The sequence below is a fragment of the Rhineura floridana genome, chromosome 3 (genome assembly GCF_030035675.1).
Source record: "Rhineura floridana isolate rRhiFlo1 chromosome 3, rRhiFlo1.hap2, whole genome shotgun sequence".
Classification (NCBI taxonomy): Eukaryota; Metazoa; Chordata; class Lepidosauria; order Squamata; family Rhineuridae; genus Rhineura; species Rhineura floridana.
The window spans coordinates 74,522,544-74,542,580 of record NC_084482.1 but is presented as its reverse complement, the minus strand read 5'-3'; the positions used below and the strand labels follow the sequence as shown (position 1 = coordinate 74,542,580).

The following is a 20,037-nucleotide window of genomic DNA, read 5'->3' as shown; positions in this document are numbered from 1 at the left end:
ATTTTGACAAAAATCTGTCAAGAAATATGGAAAACTAAACAATGGCCCACAGACTGGAAGCGTTCCATATACATCCCAATTCCAAAGAAAGGGGATCCCAGGGAATGCGGTAATTATCGAACTAGTGCCTTAATATCCCATGCAAGTAAAGTAATGCTCAAGATTCTACAACAAAGGCTCTTACCATATATGGAGCAAGAAATGTCAGATATCCAAGCTGGATTTAGAAAGGGAAGAGGCACCAGATATATCACAAACATACGTTGGATAATGGAACGGACCAAGGAATTTCAGAAGAAAATCACCCTTTGCCTTATAGATTACAGCAAAGCCTTTGACTGTGTAGATCATGAAGAACCATTTGTTGTTGTTATGTGCCTTCAAGTTGATTACGACTTATGGAATGCTTTAAAAGAAATGGGAGTGCCACAGCATCAGATTGTCCTGATGCGCAACCTACGCTCTGGACAAGAGGCTACTGTAAGGACAGAATATGGAGAAACTGACTGGTTCCTCATTGGAAAGGGTGCGAGACAGGGGTGTATTTTGTCACCCTATTTATTTAATCTATACGCAGAACATATTATACGGAAAACAGGATTGGACCAAGATGAAGGAGGTGTGAAAATTGGAGGGAGAAATATCAATAATTTAAGATATGTAGATGATACCATACTACTAGCAGAAACCAGTAATGATTTAAAACGAATGCTAATGAAAGTTAAAGAGGAAAGCACAAAAGCAGGATGACAGCTGAACTTCAAAAAGACTAAAGTAATGACAACAGAAGATTTATGTAACTTTAAAGTTGACAATGAGGACATTGAACTTGTCAAGGATTATCAATACCTTGGCACAGTCATTAACCAAAATGGAGACAATAGTTAAGAAATCAGAAGAAGGTTAGGACTGTGGAGGGTAGCTATGACAGAACTAGAAAAGGTCCTCAAATGCAAAGATGTATCACTGAACACGAAAGTCAGGATCATTCAGACCATGGTATTCCCGATATTTATGTATGGATGTGAAAGTTGGACAGTGAAAAAAGCAGATAAGAGAAAAATCAACTCATTTGAAAGGTGGTGTTGGAGGAGAGCTTTGTGCATACCATGGACTGCGAAAAAGAAATAATTGGGTGTCAGAACAAATTAATCCAGAACTATCATTAGATGCTAAAATAATGAAACTGAGGTTATCTTTGGACACATCATGAGAAGACATGATTCACTAGGAAAGACAATAATGCTGAGAAAAACAGAAGGGTGTAGAGAAAAGAGGAAGGCCAAACAAGAGATGGGTTGATTCCATAGAGGAAGCCACAGACCTGAACTTACAAGATCTGAACAGGGTGGTTCATGACAGATGCTCTTAGAGGTCGCTGATTCATAGGGTCGCCATAAGTTGTACTCGACTTGAAGGAACATAACAACAATGGTCACTTTGAGAAGCAGCACACTTCCAACTCCCCAGCCACAAGTCAGCTATTTTCCTTTACACTTCCCAGCAATCTAGTCAGCAGACGACACTTACCAAAAGCCTTCCGGGGCTCAGTGAGCTTCAGTGTGAAAGTGCGGCCTTTGGGCAAGTCCTTCAGCATTTTTGCGACCTCATAATGCCGACATCCAATGAGACTCTGACCGTTGATAGACTCGATCATGTCCCCCACGTTGATGACTTTGATCCGGTCAATAACACTTCCTTCCTTGATTCTCTGCCAACAACAAATGGGGACAATCCATTTGCAAATGCAGACCCAATCACACAACCAACCTTGAGAACCTCAGAAGGCAATCTGGCCAAAATTGAAGTGACAGACAGTATGGCAATAGAGGCAGGCTCTAAGCTGACCCTGGACCTCACTCATCTATTCCAGATTCATGACCCTTCTCTATATGACTGACAACTGTCAGTCTGTCTTCAGGGAAGGAAGGGTGCGTGTGTGTGAGACAGAGACACACATACAGACAGAAGCTCATGATAAATCAAGCCAATGACAGAATGTTCCTTCTCTTGGATGCTTTTCTAACACCTGGCTAAAACCAGACAAATTGTGTGCCAAGATGCCCAATCTCTTGGTGAGTATTCTGCCACAGGCATCACCACCTATTTTTAAAAGAGTGCAAGAATGGTCTGCGTGAGGCCTCCAAGTAGAAGGGACCATGTACTGTTTTAAGTAGTAAGAAACCCAGTACTGCATATTTAAACACCTCAGTCCCATATCCTTCTACCTGTTTCAGCCTTGGGATCCACCATGACCCTCAACCCATGGACATGCATTGCATACCCTGCTTTGCTCCAGTGCTGAGCCTGCAACTTCTTGAGGATCATGAATCATAATTACACTTTTATTTCTAATTGACTCTTACTGGATGTGAACAGTAGCCCAACCAGTCTGGCATCCTGTTTCCTGCAGAAGCAATTGTCAGACACCTTGTATGGAGGCATAACCCCACCCCACCAAGCGAAGTTATACTCCTGGAAGCAGTCCAGAAAAAGAACAGTGCTTCTAGTTCACCAAATAACAAGCAGATGAAGCCCAAAGAATATAAGCCTTCTTCACACATGCCTGCAGATACTACGTGCTCTGAATCCACCTAATTCCTAATCCATGTTTCCCAAATAGACTGCTTATATTATACTGCAGCAGGGTAGTAGCATTCATTTCCCTGGGTGTTTTCTTGCAGTTTTGCCTTGCAAGAGCAGAGAAATGCCTAGGACTACAAACAGAGTGTGAAACGTTACCTGTGCATGTTTATACTGCATGCAAGCAGCATGTGGCATAAACACTCTGTCAATTAAGCATGGAGAGGGGTTACAAGTGATTTCTGGTACTAGGGATCTATCAGGAAGTGCAGACTCCTGAAGGGAAATAGAAAGTATTGCTAATGAGAGCAGAGAACACTCCTGAAACTAGAGCAGTCAGGCAGTGCCTGCTTGGAAAGGTTCTGTTTGCTTAGGTAATGGTGAGCAGACCTCTGTTCTAAAGCTGCTTAAATAATTGGAACAGCAAAACATCACATTAAACAACAAATACTGTAGTGTTGTGCTGCTTTTAAAAGGGCATGGACTCCCTCAGATCATCCTGTGACAATACACAGTCATTTCCTTTAGGACTGAGAAACAGATGAAACCTGGGTGGAGTGCAGCAACCGTTTATTTACTACACAGCAGGTGCTGTGGCAGGTTTGCTTCATGACATGTGAAGATTTTTTCTCTATCCAAAGATACTGAGCTGGCTTCCCTGCTACTAGTCCCAGGGCTCCTTTACACTTTCTTAAGAAAGCACAGGTTGTGCTGTTCACAGGAACTTCCAGCTGCTCTAAGAGAAAATGAAGTATTTAACACCACCAATTTGGGAAGGCAGAGCTATAATTTATTTACAGCAAAAGAGCACATATGGGTACACATGGGTACGTAGCCTCTGAGGGATAGGATGAAATTCAGTGCCCAGGTCTCTACAGGACCATGTGGCAAGTGGTCTCAGCATACTGACTTTGGGAGAGTACGGGAGATGCAATTGTATGCCCTTGCAAATGCTCAGAACTGTGAAAAAAGAGAAGGCTCCAGTAATTTTCAGAACAGAGCTAGCTAATCCTTTGCTTATGAATCAGCTGTACCAGGGGAATATTAGCAAGACTCCAAAGAGAATTGAGGCTCTAGCAAAACAGGCTTTGTCAGAGGCATAGCCCTGTTCCAAGCATCTAGGAACATATAACATATAAAGCAGAATCCAATACTCCTGCAGAATATCTTGAGAATTTCACATATAGTTAAAAAAGGAAAAACAGAATTTCTAGCCTTCATGACATTGGGCGTTCAAAAGAGAGTAGGGTAAAGTTGGTGCAGTCAGGTGGACAAGCTTCTGTACGCAATAGTACAGGTTTATTTCAGGGTGCTTGGATGTTCCCCCAGCTCATGCAGTTCTAGTACCATTATCCCACAAATTATCTGTGATAGGATGGGCAAATAGTGAGCAAGTATAAACATGTTCTTCTGTATAGGCCTTGGACTTCTGTCACAGGAAGTTCAACTTCTAAAAAATATTCCTTGTACATTTAGTTCCAAATTTAAATATGTGAACCAAGTCTCACTGCCAAGCAAACTGTCCATCACTGATCTGATCTTCAGTTTTCCTTCATCAATGACCAATAATAATAAAAATGGAATAAAGATTCCAGATTCTACACATACAAACAAAAGCCAAATTCTGTACCACAAAATGGCTTAGTTCACATGCAATGCTAAGCCATGGTTTGTTTAAGCCATGGTTTAACAAACCACAAGTTAACCATGAGTTGTCCCACAGACAATCAAACAAATCATGGCTTGTTTCTCAAAAGGTTTGTTTGTTTTCCAGCTGCTCTTGTCTCATGCCTTTGCAGCTTGGTGACCATCTGGAGCAGGGGAGTCAAATACACAGTGGTTAAGAAAGTGTGCTGGGTTTCCTTGTAACACCTATGTGTGGTTAATACAAAACCAGGTTTGCAAGCCAAACCAACCAACCAAGGTTTCAGATCATACTTTGTTGGCAGTAAACAAACTATAGTTTACCCAATAAGTAGGATTCACACATAATGCTAATCCATGTTTTATAAACCGTAGCTTAGTGTTATGTGTGGACCAAGCCACTATGTAAAGAAGCATATCTAATTTTGTTAAATTGGAATTTAGGGTTTCTTATCATAGTACTCAAAGAATTTTAGCACAGAATTTAAAGAGTGTAAGATCACCAATTCTAGATAAGAGCAAAGATCTAGCTAGTCCAGCATCCTCCTTCCAACAGGTACACTGTCTGAGAAAATGGATGCTCCCTTTTGGTTTTATGCCTAGTAGCCCTGGGCCATCCAATCTTCCATGAATTTATGAAGTTTTAAAATCATTTAAGCCAATGGCAAGCAGCCTATCTTGTGACAGCAAGTTAAATAAGTGGTCTGTATAATTTTCTTCTGTCTCTCCCAAATCTATTCCCAATCAATGTAACTGAGTGGTCCCAAGTTCTACAACTGTAAGAAAAATTTTCTATCCACTTCCTCTAATATCTATATGAACCTCTGTATCACCCTTAGTTATCTTTTTTCTCTAAACTAAACTGCCCCAAGCACATTTATAGTTTCTACACAATTTGATTTATCAGGATTTCTTTGTTTAGACCTATCAAGAGACAGAATGACCTGGTTATCATGTTTCACATAGAAGAGGTTGTAGCAAGTGTGTTATAGAGCCATGCATATTACACAACCACTTGGTAAGAGAATGTACTCTGAGCCAGAGAGGGCAGAAAAAAGGCTAACTGGTCTTTGTCAGGAATCGGTGTGCTTGGACTCCTTGCTCCTGTGAAAGACATTAGCTCCCAGAAAGGCTCAGATCAGAGAAGGATCTTGGCTCGCAGAATGAGGATTAGGGGTAAGCACTAGGCTTAGTGCCCTCTTGGGAAAATACTCTAGAATATAACATAGCCTCTCTGAAGCTGACAGATTAGAAAGAACAGTATAAGCAACACACTGTACAAGAAATTCGAATTTAAAAAAAGCCACAGAATGAAAGCCCTATATACCCTCCCTCTACGGCCACCAATAATTCAATGGAAGAGCAAACACAGCACAAGCTGGCTCTACCCAAAGATACCTTGATGAAAGCATAGCCAGCACCGTTGTCTGTGATGGTCAGGCCCAGTGCTTCCTCAGACTTGAACACTTCAACCTCCTTCCTCTGACCCTTTGTGTGGGCAAATATGAAATCCTCTAGGCCAATCTGGCCACCCAACAGCTTCTCCATGTCCACTTTGTGGGTATTTAAGGTGCAGAACATCACCTAGAAAGTAGTGAGAAAGAAAGCATGAGTACCTGATACTATAGACATCCTAACTACTTTTAGAGATAATACTCAGAGTGCATAATGTGGCCTATCCCTGAAGGAAGAACCTTGGATGCTTTTGGCCACTGACCTCCAGCTTAGGCCTCCAGATATTTATTGTGACAGGCATGCCAATCCAAATTGTAGTATCTCTGCCCCCCCCAATCATGCACAAAACCATCCTGATGCTGAATGGGCACTCCGAGGAAAACACCAACACTGAGCCTACCTCAGCTGGTGAGATTTTAAAGGCGTCGGCAATTTTGCTGTACAGTTCCTTGACGTTGGTAAAGCCCTCAATCCGGCCAGTGGGACTTCCGTGGGCCAGCTGGGTGTGGAATACCAAGCGAGGGCGGAGACTGGCAGGGGGTGGGGGAAGGCCAGGCTGAAGTGCTGCCACCCCACCAATGCTGCCTACTCCCACCCCACCCAGGCCACTGCGAATGGGCTCGGCTTCCTCATTCTCCACCAGCGGCGGGGCCTTCTTCCGACGGCCTAGTCCAAGCGGCATGAGGGAGATGTAGCCAGTCAGCAGCAAGGGTCAGCCACCCAAGGTATGGACCTAGAAGTGGAGGGGGAGCACAAAGGAGCACAGTAAGAATCAACTCAAGATGAAAAACAAGCTAGCAAGAGAGAACTAAGAAGGACAGGCAGGCTCTGGAAAGAGGCATTTACTTCACTTCTAGGGAGCTCATTTCAACACAAAGCCTGGGTAAAGACGAACGGAAGCCCGGCCAGAAACAGATGTCGAACGTGTTACCTCTAGAAGACTCCAGTTCTGTTTCTGTGCCTTCAGATCAGGCAGACTCAGATGATGAGTATCATAGCCTTTCAAATAAGCTCACAACAAAAGTTTACCAGCCTGCCTGCTCACACATATCTATGGTAGTCCTTTGGGGGACACCAATAGCCTGAAAGGGGTGGAGAGAGGGAAGAAAACAAACTGTTTACCAATGTGTAAGTATTTCTCAGCTTGGCCAGCTGAAGACTACTTTTACCGCAGATGACCAGGCAAATTGGGCTTCTGCTGGGAGAAAGGGCGGGATATAAATCAAATAATAAAATAAAATAAATAAAATGGCTGCTCAATGTCTTGGGGACATTTTGCCTCGCTGCGGAAACTAGGGGCTTATCTAGGCAATCAACAGGGGCCTAACCAGCCACATTAAGGCTTTTGTACAGGAGCTCTACAAGTTCCAACTCAAAGGCACACACATCACGGGAAGAAGAGCAAACAACTATGCTGCGTGGGTGCTCTGGATTCCCCTGGGCTTCGCTCAGGAAGGGAGAGGCCCATAGCGTAGTGGTAAAGCATCTGCTTTGTATGCAGAAAGTCCCTGGTTCAGTCCCTGACATCTCCAGGCAGGGTTGGAAATGACTCCTGTCTGAAAGCACGGAGAGCTGCTGCCAGTCAGTGCAGACAATATGGTATAACTTAGTATAAAGCAGCTTTCACGTTCCTATGGAAATGTAACACCCAGACCAGCCGCCACAGCAAACTCTGTTGAAATATGGTAGGTAAGACAACACTATCAACTGAACCAGATAACTGCAAAGGGGCCAAACTACAATACTATTGATCTATATGGTTCCTCTTGATAATTGGCATACATGACCCAGACAAGAGTTGTAGTAGTATACCCTTAAAATGCACAATCATCTCAGCTAGTAATGTGGGTTTTCCAGAGAATGTTGTACTGGAAATTTTCCCTATGCAAATTAAGGTAACTTACATGTGAAATTTTCAGTTTGCATCTGATTTAATTTAGGGAGTTTTTTGCTCATATTTAACAAAATTACAAACTTTGAAACTGCCAAGCTTGTCTAACATTTACTTGCCACAGGCAATCATTAATTGTTACCAATGACTTATGAAAAGGAAAAATTTCCACAGAAAAATAAAGCACTGAAAATTCTTCCATTTTGGAAAATTTTCTGCCTCGCATCACTGATCTCAGTAGGTCATAGATAGCTCAAGCTCTCTAGATACGGCTAATCTCTTTGTGGTTGTCTGACTGCTGAAACTCTGTCTGATGAGTGTGTGCACACAGGTACATAGGCATATGGGTCTAGACTTTTATCCCTTTGCCATATACTGATGTTACAATTGTCCTTGTCCCCTCACCTTACTCTCCTGAGTTTCACCTGAAGCCAAAGGTTTCTAGCCTTGCTTGCTGAAAGCCTTACAGCATGCTGAAATATTGTAAAACACAGAAAGTCTATCAATGAATTCAAGTTGGAGGTTGCATCACACAGACAAGATTTTGCTGTCTGCTGAAGAGAGAATATTCTAGCTGTTCTAAGTTACTAGTGACAGGATGAATCAGGGCTATATGTGAACTGGGGGGGGGGTTGTTTTAACATTACATTAACATGTAATTTAAAGATACCTGGGTCAACCTCTGGGAACATTGCTTGCTTAATAAAATGCTCACAGAAGAGATGCAAATAAATTGTGATCTCTCATGTTTTTGCAAATTTTCTATTAACTGGGAGGGGGGAAGGTGGGTAACAAGTTTAAATGAATCAATTTATTAGGCAAACTGAGTTGCTATCGCATCACCTAGATTTCATCACTCCATGATAGTCCAGAAGTGAATAATGATAGCCAGACTCCATTTAGCCATTGTATACATGTACTTGCTTAACTGCCTCAGTAAACCTAAAGCTGCTTTTATCCATGAAATGGTATCTGAATGTATTTATTCTCTTCATGAACAAAGGTTGTAGAACTCAGGTTCTGGGCAGCAGTGTAACTGCTCTGCTATTTGCCTCCCTTAAAAAACTGTGAACAAAACACAAATCAGGGTGCATTCCAGCACCCAAGGGGGAAACAGCACACCCTTAGAACAATGAAGGAAAATAAAAGCAAATGGTTCATAAAATGGTGGGCCATTGCAAAAGGAGGTTCTGCTAGTGTTCGCCACTTAAAAAGAAAAAAGAAAAAACACAAGGCCAGTGTTCCAGTGCTGAAGGAGTACCCTGTGGGAGGAAAAATGGAAACGGACTGCCTTCAAGTTGATCCCGACTTATGGCTACCCTATGAATAGAGTTTTCATGGTAAGTGGTATTCAGAGGGAGTTTACCATTGCCTCCCTCTGAGGCTAGTCCTCCCCAGCTGGCTAGGGCCTGCTCAGCTTGGCACAGCTGCACAAGCCAGCCCCTTCCTGTCCGCAACTGCCAGCTGGGGGGCAACTGGGCTCCTTGGGACTATGCAACTTGCCCACGGCTGCACAGGTGGCAGGGCACATAACCCCTGAGCCACTCACTGTGGGGATGATCTTTAGCTGGCCCATGACACCCAGGAGACACGAGTGGGATTTGAACTTACAGATTCTGGAGTTCACCACTAAAACATTTAAAAAAAAAATGAAGAAGGCCATAAAACAGTGCAGGCCATTTTTTCTTGAGGTGGGGTGGAGTGGGGAAGAGACGATGATTGTCTCTCATCATTCACATCACAGGCTATATTCATTAATAGGCAAAAAAAACCTTGCGGTTTAAAAACGTACCTATTGCCAACAAATATTTCTATCAAAACTTAAAAAGCAAGGAAATTGGGCAGCTATAGTGAATGCACCAGGAAAACAGGAGGCCTGACCTCCTCTCTCAGATATTGTACTGCCCTACAAATTTGTCAAAATGCAAACACAATTTGGGTTGGTTGCTCACAGTCCAATCCACTTCCTGTGTAGCTTGGAAGAATTTGGTAACGTGCCTCTGAGCATATGCCGAGTGGTAGTCAGTACTGCCCCCTGCTCCACAATACAAACATTTATTATGAATACTACTAGTCCCGGACTTGTTTCTGCAAGAACTACTCACTGAAACAGGAACAACCAGTAAGTAAATGCTATCAGATAAAGATATAAATAAGCCAAAGTTTTTTAAAAATTAGGAGGAGAAAGTCTAGCTGTCAAGGCCTTTAGTTCTAACAACATGGCCGCTGCCACCCCCTCAGCCAGCGAGTAAGACAGGCAGGCAGGCAGGCAGGCGGCCGGGCGGGAGGCCTCACACACTCCCCTCACAGGCCTTGGTGGCACAAAAGAGGAGGAGAGGGAAAAGCGACGGCTTTTGACAGCCACAGCACGGAATAAAGAGCTTCTTTGGGGACACCCCTTTGTTGGAATTTATCCATGTCCTGCTAACTGCTGCTTTTAGCTATGGAATCAAATATCCACTCCTTGTCAGCTATTGTGATGGTGGACAGGAAGAAACTGGAGGCCAGAACCATCTATGCTACCCTGCTTCTACACCCTGATGTGTGTGTGTGATAATCGCTGTTTTTTAAAAAAAAATAATGTTATTGTTATTTAATTTTGTAAATTTTATTGTTTTATTGATGTATTGATGTGTTTGTCTTGTAAGCCGCCTTGAGGGCCTTTTGGCCATAAGGCGGGGTATAAATAAATAAATAAATAAAATAATGGGAAAAGTCATTTAGTAATTTGCAGGATGCCTTTCTGCTGATTTATGTGCATCCCCAAACCAATCTATGGGAACGTGCAAGTGGAAGAGGCTGGCACAGGAGGGGCCCTTCCGGCTAGGGAGCCTCCAACGTCTGGCTGAAATCAGGGTGGAGCATGCCTTTGCAAGTTGATTCAGAGCAGAGAAACTAGCTACAGGGTGTTCCCTAGAGGGTGGGACAGCAAGGGAACTCAGCCAAACCTGCGACTGCTCCACACTGAAGAACAGCTAAAACAAACTACAGGACAAAACATTCCACGTTCTAAGCGCGCCTTTCAACATTGCCAAAACACTGCTGCCAACAACACTGCCCCTTCAACATTTACTGCACTTGTATACCGCCCCATAGCCTAACGTAGCTATTTTCAAAGAAATATTTTGCTCCTTCTATGCTGCATGCTCCACTGTGGTCTGGCTCATCCCATCATTTTCAGCTCCCAGAGACCAATGCACAATTTTACACTTGCAGCCCCTTTGGCTTCTCTCCCAAAGATTTCCAGAGACCATACTCCCATGCCCTTTTATTATTACATGTATATCCTGTCTTTCTTCCAAGGAGCTTACTGAGGCAAACATGGTTCTCCCTCCTCCTCCTCCTTTTATCCTTACAGCACCCCTGTAGAGGTAGTCAAGCTGAGAGATGATGATAGGCCCAGGGTCACTGAGTGAGCTTCATGGCTGAGTGGCGATTTGAACCTGGATTTCCCAGTCCTCCTGATTTCATAATATTCTGATCTTTCGTTATGTTTCAAACAATTGTAAAGAACAACATAATTATACTCTCCAAAGCTTCAATCCACCAAGACTGTAGGCATTTATAAGCTGTGGAATTAACTATAAGCACTTGGTTCCTGCCAAGGCTCATGAGTGCTGAATTTTAATTTGTCTAAAAACAGACATACAGGAGACAACGTGCTGACAGATTCCAACATAACAGAACTACAGACGGTAAGATGGTATGTTATTTTATAGGAACAGCTGTAGCTAACTTAAAACTATAATCTTTACCTATAAAGCAATTCATTTTGAGAGACTAACACATCCAGGCTTGAACTACCATACAGTACCCCTGGGATTTCAAGATTTGGCTTGCTTGAAGCACAATGTGCAGTTTTGGGGTGATCCACATAACTTCAGAGATCTACTCCATAAATTCCTTGTAGATATTCACTCAGTTTTGCTGACATTCCACAATGAACTATAGATTTGTCTGCAATTGACAAGGATAGGCGTTAAAATGCTAAGCCCTGAATAACTGGAGGTCTCTAATGGATCTCTGTAGTAAAGCCTTTGCATTAAGATAGGAATTACTTTACCTAGGCCTGAACAATAAGGATGCTTGCCAAACCTCCTCTTAAACTCTCTAATGAAGGCGGCCATGAATTTGCTAAATAGCTGGCCATATATCACCACTGCTTTCACAGCTAAGGATTTGTTTTCTAAATTTTTAACAAAGCCTTTGTTTCCTGCTATTAGAAACAGGATTGGTCAACTTCCACCTGTTTCTTAACTGTTGCTTTTAATATTAAAATAAAATGTGCTTCCACAACCCATAACTTAGTGATAAAATTTTCTTTCCATCATCACCTATCCCCAACTTTCAAATCTTGTCTGTATGCTTACTTCAAGGTAGCTCATTGAGTTCAAGAGGACTTGCTCAAGTTAGAAGTTCTTGATCATATCTTTCCTTTGAAGTGTGCCCCAGCAGCTGTTGTTATCATTACCACTATTTAATTTTTTTTTAATTGTCTATGTGAGACACTGCACAGACCTCACATATAAAAGTAGCTCCTGCCCAGATGGCTTACTATGTCAGTAAGACCAAGAGGACAAAGGTGGAAGGAGATAACAGGGATTGGTGAGAGAAGGAATAGGTGGGAGAGGGTTGTGTTTAATATTACTCCTGCATGTTAACAAGATTGAAATGGAGACACAATATCATTTCAAATGTCTTGTACAGAACACCTCATGTATTACAGAAAACCGTTTGCTGTTTTTACAATATACCATGTTCAATTTGTGATTCACAATTACTCTCAAATCCTTATCAGCAGAGCTACAGCCTAACTAGCCTGGTTATTCTTTCTAATACTATAATACATTATAAGAGACACTTGCTATATCCTAGGCCAATAAAGCACGTGAGCAAAGTTGTTCTTCACTAACATCATTGTAGCGGTGGGGAGATGTTTCAACAATCTTGTTTTACTACTCTGATGAATATTTAGAAAGGAAAGATGGTTAGAAAAGTCATCAGGGCTCCTCCCTGCTTCTGCTTCCTGGGTTCAGCAGGGGAAGACAACAAATGGCACATCGCCCTACAGCGGGCAGTTTCCTGCTTCAGGAACTGGTGACAGGTGACCAGTGACCTCTTGGTGATAAGTGATTGAGGTTCTAGGCATACCAGGTAGGGAGAGAGTGTGAAATGGCAGGATGGAGAAAAAGGGTGGACTACATTGTACATATCTGCATGGATATTCCAGTTCATGCCTCACCAGTAACAACATTACACCATGGGCTGAGTGCATTCTACAAAGACACAAATGGCCTGTTATCAGAATATATTATGGACGTTTGCCCATATTTACTCCTTTTTCATCAATATTCCTCCTACTAGATTCAAAGCTTCAAAGAATTTGGAATATTGGGCAAACAATGGAAAACCAGAGGGGAATTGATGGGAGGTTGAAAAAGCCAGCAGGAGAGGGGGCTAGAACACTGTGGCTACAGGAAAGGAAAGGACTGTGTATGGTGCCAGTTGCCACACCATGACATATAGAAGTCCTTTCAAACATAATTTGAGCCTTTCCAACCTTCATACATTTGTAAGGTTCTCTTGGCAAGTAGCTTAAGAACCAGCAGCAGAGATTCTTGAGAGTCAAATGTAATATTCCTCACTTGTGGGCTCTATTGTCAGATTTCACACAACTCTGGTGATAGGTTATGCCTGCCAAGCACCCACCTACCTGCCCACCCCCCACCCTCTATGAAAATGGTGTGGGGTTGGTGGGGCAGTAGACTGTGTGCATCCCTTTTGACCTAGATAGGATGGTGCAATACGCTTCAGAATGCCTCTGAAGTTAAAACTGGAGGCAGTTGCCAGTTGATCAATACCAGCTAGATTACAGAGCACAATTCCCCAACTTCCTCAAATGTGGCACCCTAAACAAACTAGCTATAGCAATAAAAAGGGGGAAAGCCCAACACCTCACACTACAGAGCCAATCATGATCCATCAAAAGTACAGAGGAACACCTTCTAACCTTCAGCTAGGAGAGATGGAATCCATAAGAGAGAATGCTGCGTTCAATTTAAGAGAAAGATTTAAGAAGAACTGCTGACCTCACTGGAAGGATGTTAAATGCCATTCAAAACGACAGGAAAGTCCATTTCCTCTGCTATTAAACATATGGGTGTTGCTACCAGCTTTCCCTCAATTCCTAAACTACAACAAAAGGGGGGTGGAGGTAGTATCAGTCATGAAACTAATCTTCCCATCAATAACACAGAGGTAACCTGCCAGCACACACTCCTAGCTTACTGGCATCAGAAGCAACAAGAGGTGAAGACAGGCAGTACATTTTTGAACAAGTGGGTCTATCTGTATCAATCACTTGTTAAATCACCTTATTATAATAAAACGGATGACGTTTTCTCTAATCAATTAATCAAGTTAACCATACAGGGAGGTTTCAGAAACGTTTCACCTATCTCAAGTTACCTAAGTGACGCACATGAACATTTATTTATCCGCCTACCCTTTTTAATAAGTGTGTGGGCGCGAAGGGCGAGAGGAGAAAAACTCTTAGTATACTTAGAAAAACTGTAACTTAAGTCGCAACCCACCCAGCACTCCATTCAGAGAACCCAGGAATCCGGGCTCTCGCTCGAACTGGCAAATCCCTCTACCAAGCTGTCTCAGGGGCACCTGCACTTTCCTACATATTTTGTATCCAGGCAACCCCGGCTGGGCTTTCTGCATGTGCAAACAGGCAGGAAGCTTGCTCCCGCGGGGTGGGGATCGGGGGAAGAGCGCAGGATTCCAGGACTCCTGGGTTCTTCCTTCAATCCTCAATTCAGTCTTACAAAAAAAAAAAACTTCCTTCCTCTAATGCGCCCCCCACACACACCTAAACCCCCTCTCGTCAACGGAACCACACCACTGCCCCGAAGCCCTCTCCTCAACAACGTACCACCCTTCCCGTCTTCTTACCAGCGTTCCCTTCTTCGCCGGGCCCGTCCCTCAGCCAAACTACAACCCAGCACCGCCAGGCCTGTTCCTCAGCAGGAGGCGGGACCCCAAACCTCGCCTACTAACCAATCAGAGCACGCTTCGCATACTTCTTCGACTAATCACAGCTTATTCTCCTAAAGCAGAACATTCCGGCTCTTTCAGATCAAGCCCCCCCCTTCAAGGTGCAATGGAAGGGGCCGGAATGGGGCGCAGAACAGAAATACGGACGAATGGAACATACTATCTTTGAAGAGGGAGGAATGGATGGAAAGTACCATCCAGGAAGAACTTTCGGGGATAATACTTCATTCAAGTACAAGCACTGTTATATGAACCCGCCTCCTTCCTCCATTATGTTCAGCTCTTGTCTGTATTCTCATTGCCTTCTAGTGGTCAGCTCTGTCACTGCAGTCCACTAAGAACCAATGAGAAGGCAGAAGGCCGGGCGTGGTCTGAGCCGGAGGCGAATTAGCTATTGGGAGCGGAGGGGGCAAGTCATCCGGAGCTTGACGCTTATCAGCAGAACTCGGTGGAAAGGGAGAGGCCGCGCAGCTATACCATTGTAATTATATCGAATTGCCCTATCTGAACAGGGTGGTTCATGGCAGATTCTATTGGACGTCACTGATTCATAGGATCGCCATAAGTCGTAATCGACTTGAAGGCACATAACAATAACAAGAGCAAATTAAGTCAAAACTATCAGGTTAAGATGTTGGACTACGACCTGGGAGACCACGGTTTGAATCCCTACACAGCCATGAAACTCACTGGGTGACCTTGGGCCAGTCACTGCCTGTCAGCCTCATGAAAACCCTATTCATAGGATCGCCATAAGTCGGAATCGACTTGAAGGCAGTACATTTACATTTATCACTAGAAGCTAAAATGATGAAACTGAGGTTATCATACTTTGGACACATAATGAGTAGATATGATTCGCTAGAAAAGACAGTAGGAAGGGGAAGGCCAAACAAATAATGGATTGATTCCATAAAGGAAGCCACAGACCTGAACTTACAAGATCTGAACAGGGTGGTTTATAACAGATGCTATTGGAGGTCGCTGATTCATAGGGTCACCATAAGGTGAAATCAACTTGAAGGCGCATAACACACACAAGTCACTGGGGATCTTCAGGTGTCAAGCGACTAATAATAATAATATCGTCTTCCTCCATGTTTGGCAATAGGATAAACAATTATTTGAGGGCAGGCGGGTGGGAGGGCTGTCTTGAAAGATTGGACGTCAAGGACCCCTTTCAGAGCAAGGGACTCACTGATAAGAGCCCCCCTGGATCTGCTGCCCACAGACTCAGGGAGGGGGGCATTGAGGGTGACTTGCCCAAGAACCCTCCAAAATCAGGAAGTATGGGGTGGCTCCAGCTAACCTTGACAGACTGATAGACACCACCTCCTATTTAAATACATCAAAGTTCCTCTAATTTTTTTATAATTTCTATATTTGGAGTCAGTGGCCATTGCAATCAATGAGATTGGGTTTGACCAAATCAGTGCAGGGTGGAACTGGTTACCTAGGAGTAGGCCCACTGAACATAATGGAGCTTACTTCTGCTTCTGAGTAATTATCCTCAGGGCTCATTCTACTATTAAGGCAAAGTGAGACAGAAGTGGTAGCTCAAAAAAGCATGCACAGTATAAGGCTATACTGTGTTCTCGAATAAATATTCAGCACTAGCCCTGCCATAGCTCTTTGGATTTGGAGGATCCATATCTTGGGCTATATGAGAAGACAGTATAGTAGTGTTGATTGTGTTTGCCCTACCTAGAAAAAACATCCCATTAAAATCAATTCTGTGTTTGTTCATTGGTATAATGCACCTCAAAGATTGGTGTTGAAGGCGGGAGATTTGCTGCCCCATCTCAAGGTAGTGAAATGTCTTGGGCTACCTTGATTATCCCACTCTTCCTCGGCTGGCATCCATAGTTCTCTCCCCTCATCTTTTATCCTCATAACAATCCTGTGAGATAGATTAGGCTGCAACCTACCCAGTTGCTATTCTGTGCCTTTCTACACTGTAGAAAGCTAGGTGTAGCTAGGAATAGGGAACTTGTAGTCATACAGAAATTATAGGAATATGGTTTCCATCTTCCCTACCAATTGGCTCTGCTGGTTGGGGCTGATGGAGCTGGGAGTCCGACAACATCTGGAGGACTACACGAGTCACCCTCTCTGGGCACTAAGAACTATCACTACTCAAGCTTCTACTCTTCTTGTATTAACTTTTCTTCAGACATAAAAAAGTGATATATGGCTTACAGTCACTGGAACTGGTGAGTTCATTCTACCACCATAGTCTACTGTATGTGTAACATGAAGCTTCTGTCACTCTTCTTGGCTGCTAGCTGATTGAGCTTCCTAAAATTAAGTCTCTTGGCACTTACTTATTTACAGTTTAGCTCAAGGGCATCTGGTCCACACCTGCAGCAGATAATGGACTCTATCACTTTGGTTTTGTCCTCTCTCGTATAAAATACTCTGAAAGGAGGCTGCTCTCTCTTTCTACCTGTAGAGAATTCAAAATGTTATCCACCACCTACTTCTCTACCCTCCTCATTCTGCTGCACAGAGACAAGGCTGCTTTGGGACTTTTTGGCAGCCAGCAGCTAAATACTTTCAACAAATGAAGAAGTTTCTTGAAATGCAGGACAAAACCTTAACATTTAAGCAGTTTACTGGCTTGAGTAGCTTGATGGAGCTGGTGCAATAGCATATATAAATTAAGCGGCTTGTGCTTTGGAATGCTTTGCTTTTGGGACTTCAGCTCAGCCTTTACTCCCCTTCACAGGAAAAAGCTGTGTGAACTGACAGGACATAGAAAGGGCTCACCCCACAGGAAGCATGATCAAAAACAGTGGTGTATTAGAGCAGAATTATTGCTAATATATCCACCATTTGGAGGGGAAGAGGAAGGAAGGGACATTTAGATCAAGGCAGCAGCAGCAGCATAAGATTGTGTTAAACAACCTCTTCCTCATCCTCTTGTTGAACTTCTTGCAGATACACCATTTGACTAAATGCATCTAGCAGCTATATGTCTTGATGAGAATGCAGATACACTTCCTTAGGCCACACATGTATTATTCTACAGCAGCAGTTTTCCCACTCAGGTTATAGGTTGTATTTGCAATAAAAGAGCCAAGCTGAACCACTTTCCAGCTTAGGTCCTCCACTTTGGGCAGTTGTGTTTGCTTCTTGGGACTTTGGGGCAAAACTGCCTCTCCTTAAAAAGGGGCACTCACATGACTACAAGACTGAAAGTACACCACTCTGCCTTCTCCTTCAGCAGCACTGCCATCTTTTTGAATATGAGAATTTACCTCATTTCCCAAGACTTCACTAATGTTGTCCAACTAATAAAATAAAAGTTAAAATCAGATCTAGAGCTCAGCTATTTGACAATCATGGAAAACAGTACCTAACAAATTCAAAGTTCAGCTGCCCCAGAATGTTTTCAGTACAGTGGAAGTGTTAATGTAAGAATAGACCCAGTTATGCAGATTTAATAGTTAGGAAATACAATAGATTATTATTGTAGGCTAGCAAGGGCACTAAAAATATTCAGGGTTGTATCCAACTAAGGTGTCCCATTAGCAGAAGGCCTTCCTCAATCATCTGAAGCAGATTTGGGGAGGTACACAGAGAAAAGAAAGTCCATTTCACAGGCAGAAGTCCTTGTGCTAACTTCACTGGATACAACCCTATTTTTTAAATTAAAAGTTGGATTTCCCCCCTGTATTTAAGCATATTACACATATGTAAGAAGCCTGTCTTTGGATAGCGACATCACAAACTCAAATGAAGAATCTTAGTCCCCAAAGGAGTAATATCTAGCCACCTTTTAACTTAGGACAAAATTCCCATTTTTATAGATCTTCAATTATATATAGTTCATGATTGCACATGCATATTACTCATTGCTTGTGTATATAGGGTACATACCTAGGAAGCTATAGTGAATTGCAGCTTAACCACTGAAATACACATGTATGTGATCTCATGTAATACACAGGGTGCAATCCATTTGCTATATGAGATCCTTTTCAAATGGAAAATAGACACATTCAAAGTAATCCTCAGCTCAGAACTGGCTGACAGGTAAGTTGAGGTGATAAATCTATGCCAAATCAGAGAACAGATGTTCCACAAAGATTGTCAAAGTAACGATAGAATCTGGAGAGAGTAGCTGAAACTCTAACATCTGTATTAAAGTTGGGGGTGCTTCCAGTTCAGCTTCCAATAATGAAAGCAGGAATTCTATACACAGTTGTCACATATGATAGTTCATAGTTTCACTGTATACATATGCAACAGTAAGCCACAACTTCTAACTAACAAAACAAATTATAGCAAAATGTTTCAGCTTCTTCCACCTTCAGCTGTTCTGATGTGAATCAAAGGATGGTATAAGCAAAGGTGGCAGTTATAAAATGGTGAGGATGGAATATTCAGAAGTATTGCAGTATCTGCTGTAGATGGGTGATATCATAGTATCTTCCAGGTCAAGGCCCATGTAGTGTTAGTATTGTAATAAATGCATGATTTTAGTGATTTAACTGCATTCTACAAAGATCCACAGCGAACTTGTCTGAGGTGCTGTTTAATGCTTCAGAAGTCATGTATGTGTATAACTGTGTGCACACGTAGGACATTTGCTGAACAGGATTGTCTACACACACAATTGGCACAAGCATTTCTACACTTGCCAGCAGCATAGGAAATGGACATGCTTGAAGCAGCGATTAAATAGGAATTTTATTTTATATTTTCATGTGCCTAGTTTTCCTTTTGACACATTTTCCCAGTGTTATTCAAAGCTTCCCACAGGCACCTGTTTGGCCACTGTGAGAACAGGATGCTGACTAGATGGGTCATTGACCTGATCCAGCAAACTCTTGTTCTTAAAGCTCTTGTACCAATTCTCTCACCCCTCCCATGCAGGTTCCCCCCCCCGCATGCTACCACTTTATATAAAACAGGAGTATTAGGTAGCAGAATGGAAATGTTAAAAGGTGCACAGCTTTGCCGAGTCTTGCCCTGAGTTCAGAGTACACTTCGGCACAGCAACCTAACCAGCCTCTTGTCAGATAGATGCTGCTTTGTGGAATACAACTGCCAAAAGCATTAGCCAGAAAAAAAACCTTACAAATGCTATGACTACTGTCTCAATACTTTCATTAGTCTGTCAAATATAGCAGAAAGGAGCCTTCAGTAAGATTACCTCCCACTCCAGTCATTTCCAAGTGATTATGATCATGGCCTTACCCACGTGATTCCAGAGATACCTGGTGCAGTGCAGACAGAAGCTAATACTGCAAGCCAGGAATTTCCTGCTTTAAATCTTTCCTCGGGCAGAAATGCACTTGGGCAGCTTAGTATGAGCCTGATAGTCATGGATGACAAGGACTGGCTTTCAGGTAAGTGAGCAGGTTGAGAAAGGGCACTCGTTTCTTTCTGTGCAT

General features: G+C 42.8%; 1 protein-coding gene across 3 annotated transcripts in view; it reads right to left on the bottom strand.

The window, feature by feature from the left end:
* GIPC1 (GIPC PDZ domain containing family member 1) overlaps nucleotides 1-14,906 on the bottom strand; it is a 39,006-nt gene extending 24,100 nt beyond the window's left edge. Inside the window, exons 1-5 of one of the 3 annotated variants that reach the window (XM_061616602.1) lie at nucleotides 14,534-14,610; nucleotides 11,329-11,530; nucleotides 6,083-6,415; nucleotides 5,626-5,811; nucleotides 1,531-1,711 (exon numbers count right to left, since the gene is read on the bottom strand). In XM_061616602.1, the coding sequence (XP_061472586.1) occupies nucleotides 1,531-1,711; nucleotides 5,626-5,811; nucleotides 6,083-6,364 (649 nt within the window). In that variant the 5' untranslated portion in view covers nucleotides 6,365-6,415; nucleotides 11,329-11,530; nucleotides 14,534-14,610. Of the gene's footprint in view, nucleotides 1-1,530; nucleotides 1,712-5,625; nucleotides 5,812-6,082; nucleotides 6,416-11,328; nucleotides 11,531-14,533; nucleotides 14,633-14,795 lie in introns of those variants that run through there. The other 2 variants (XM_061616601.1, XM_061616600.1) reach the window with 2 other exon arrangements.
* Nucleotides 14,907-20,037: the final 5,131 nt, after the last annotated feature.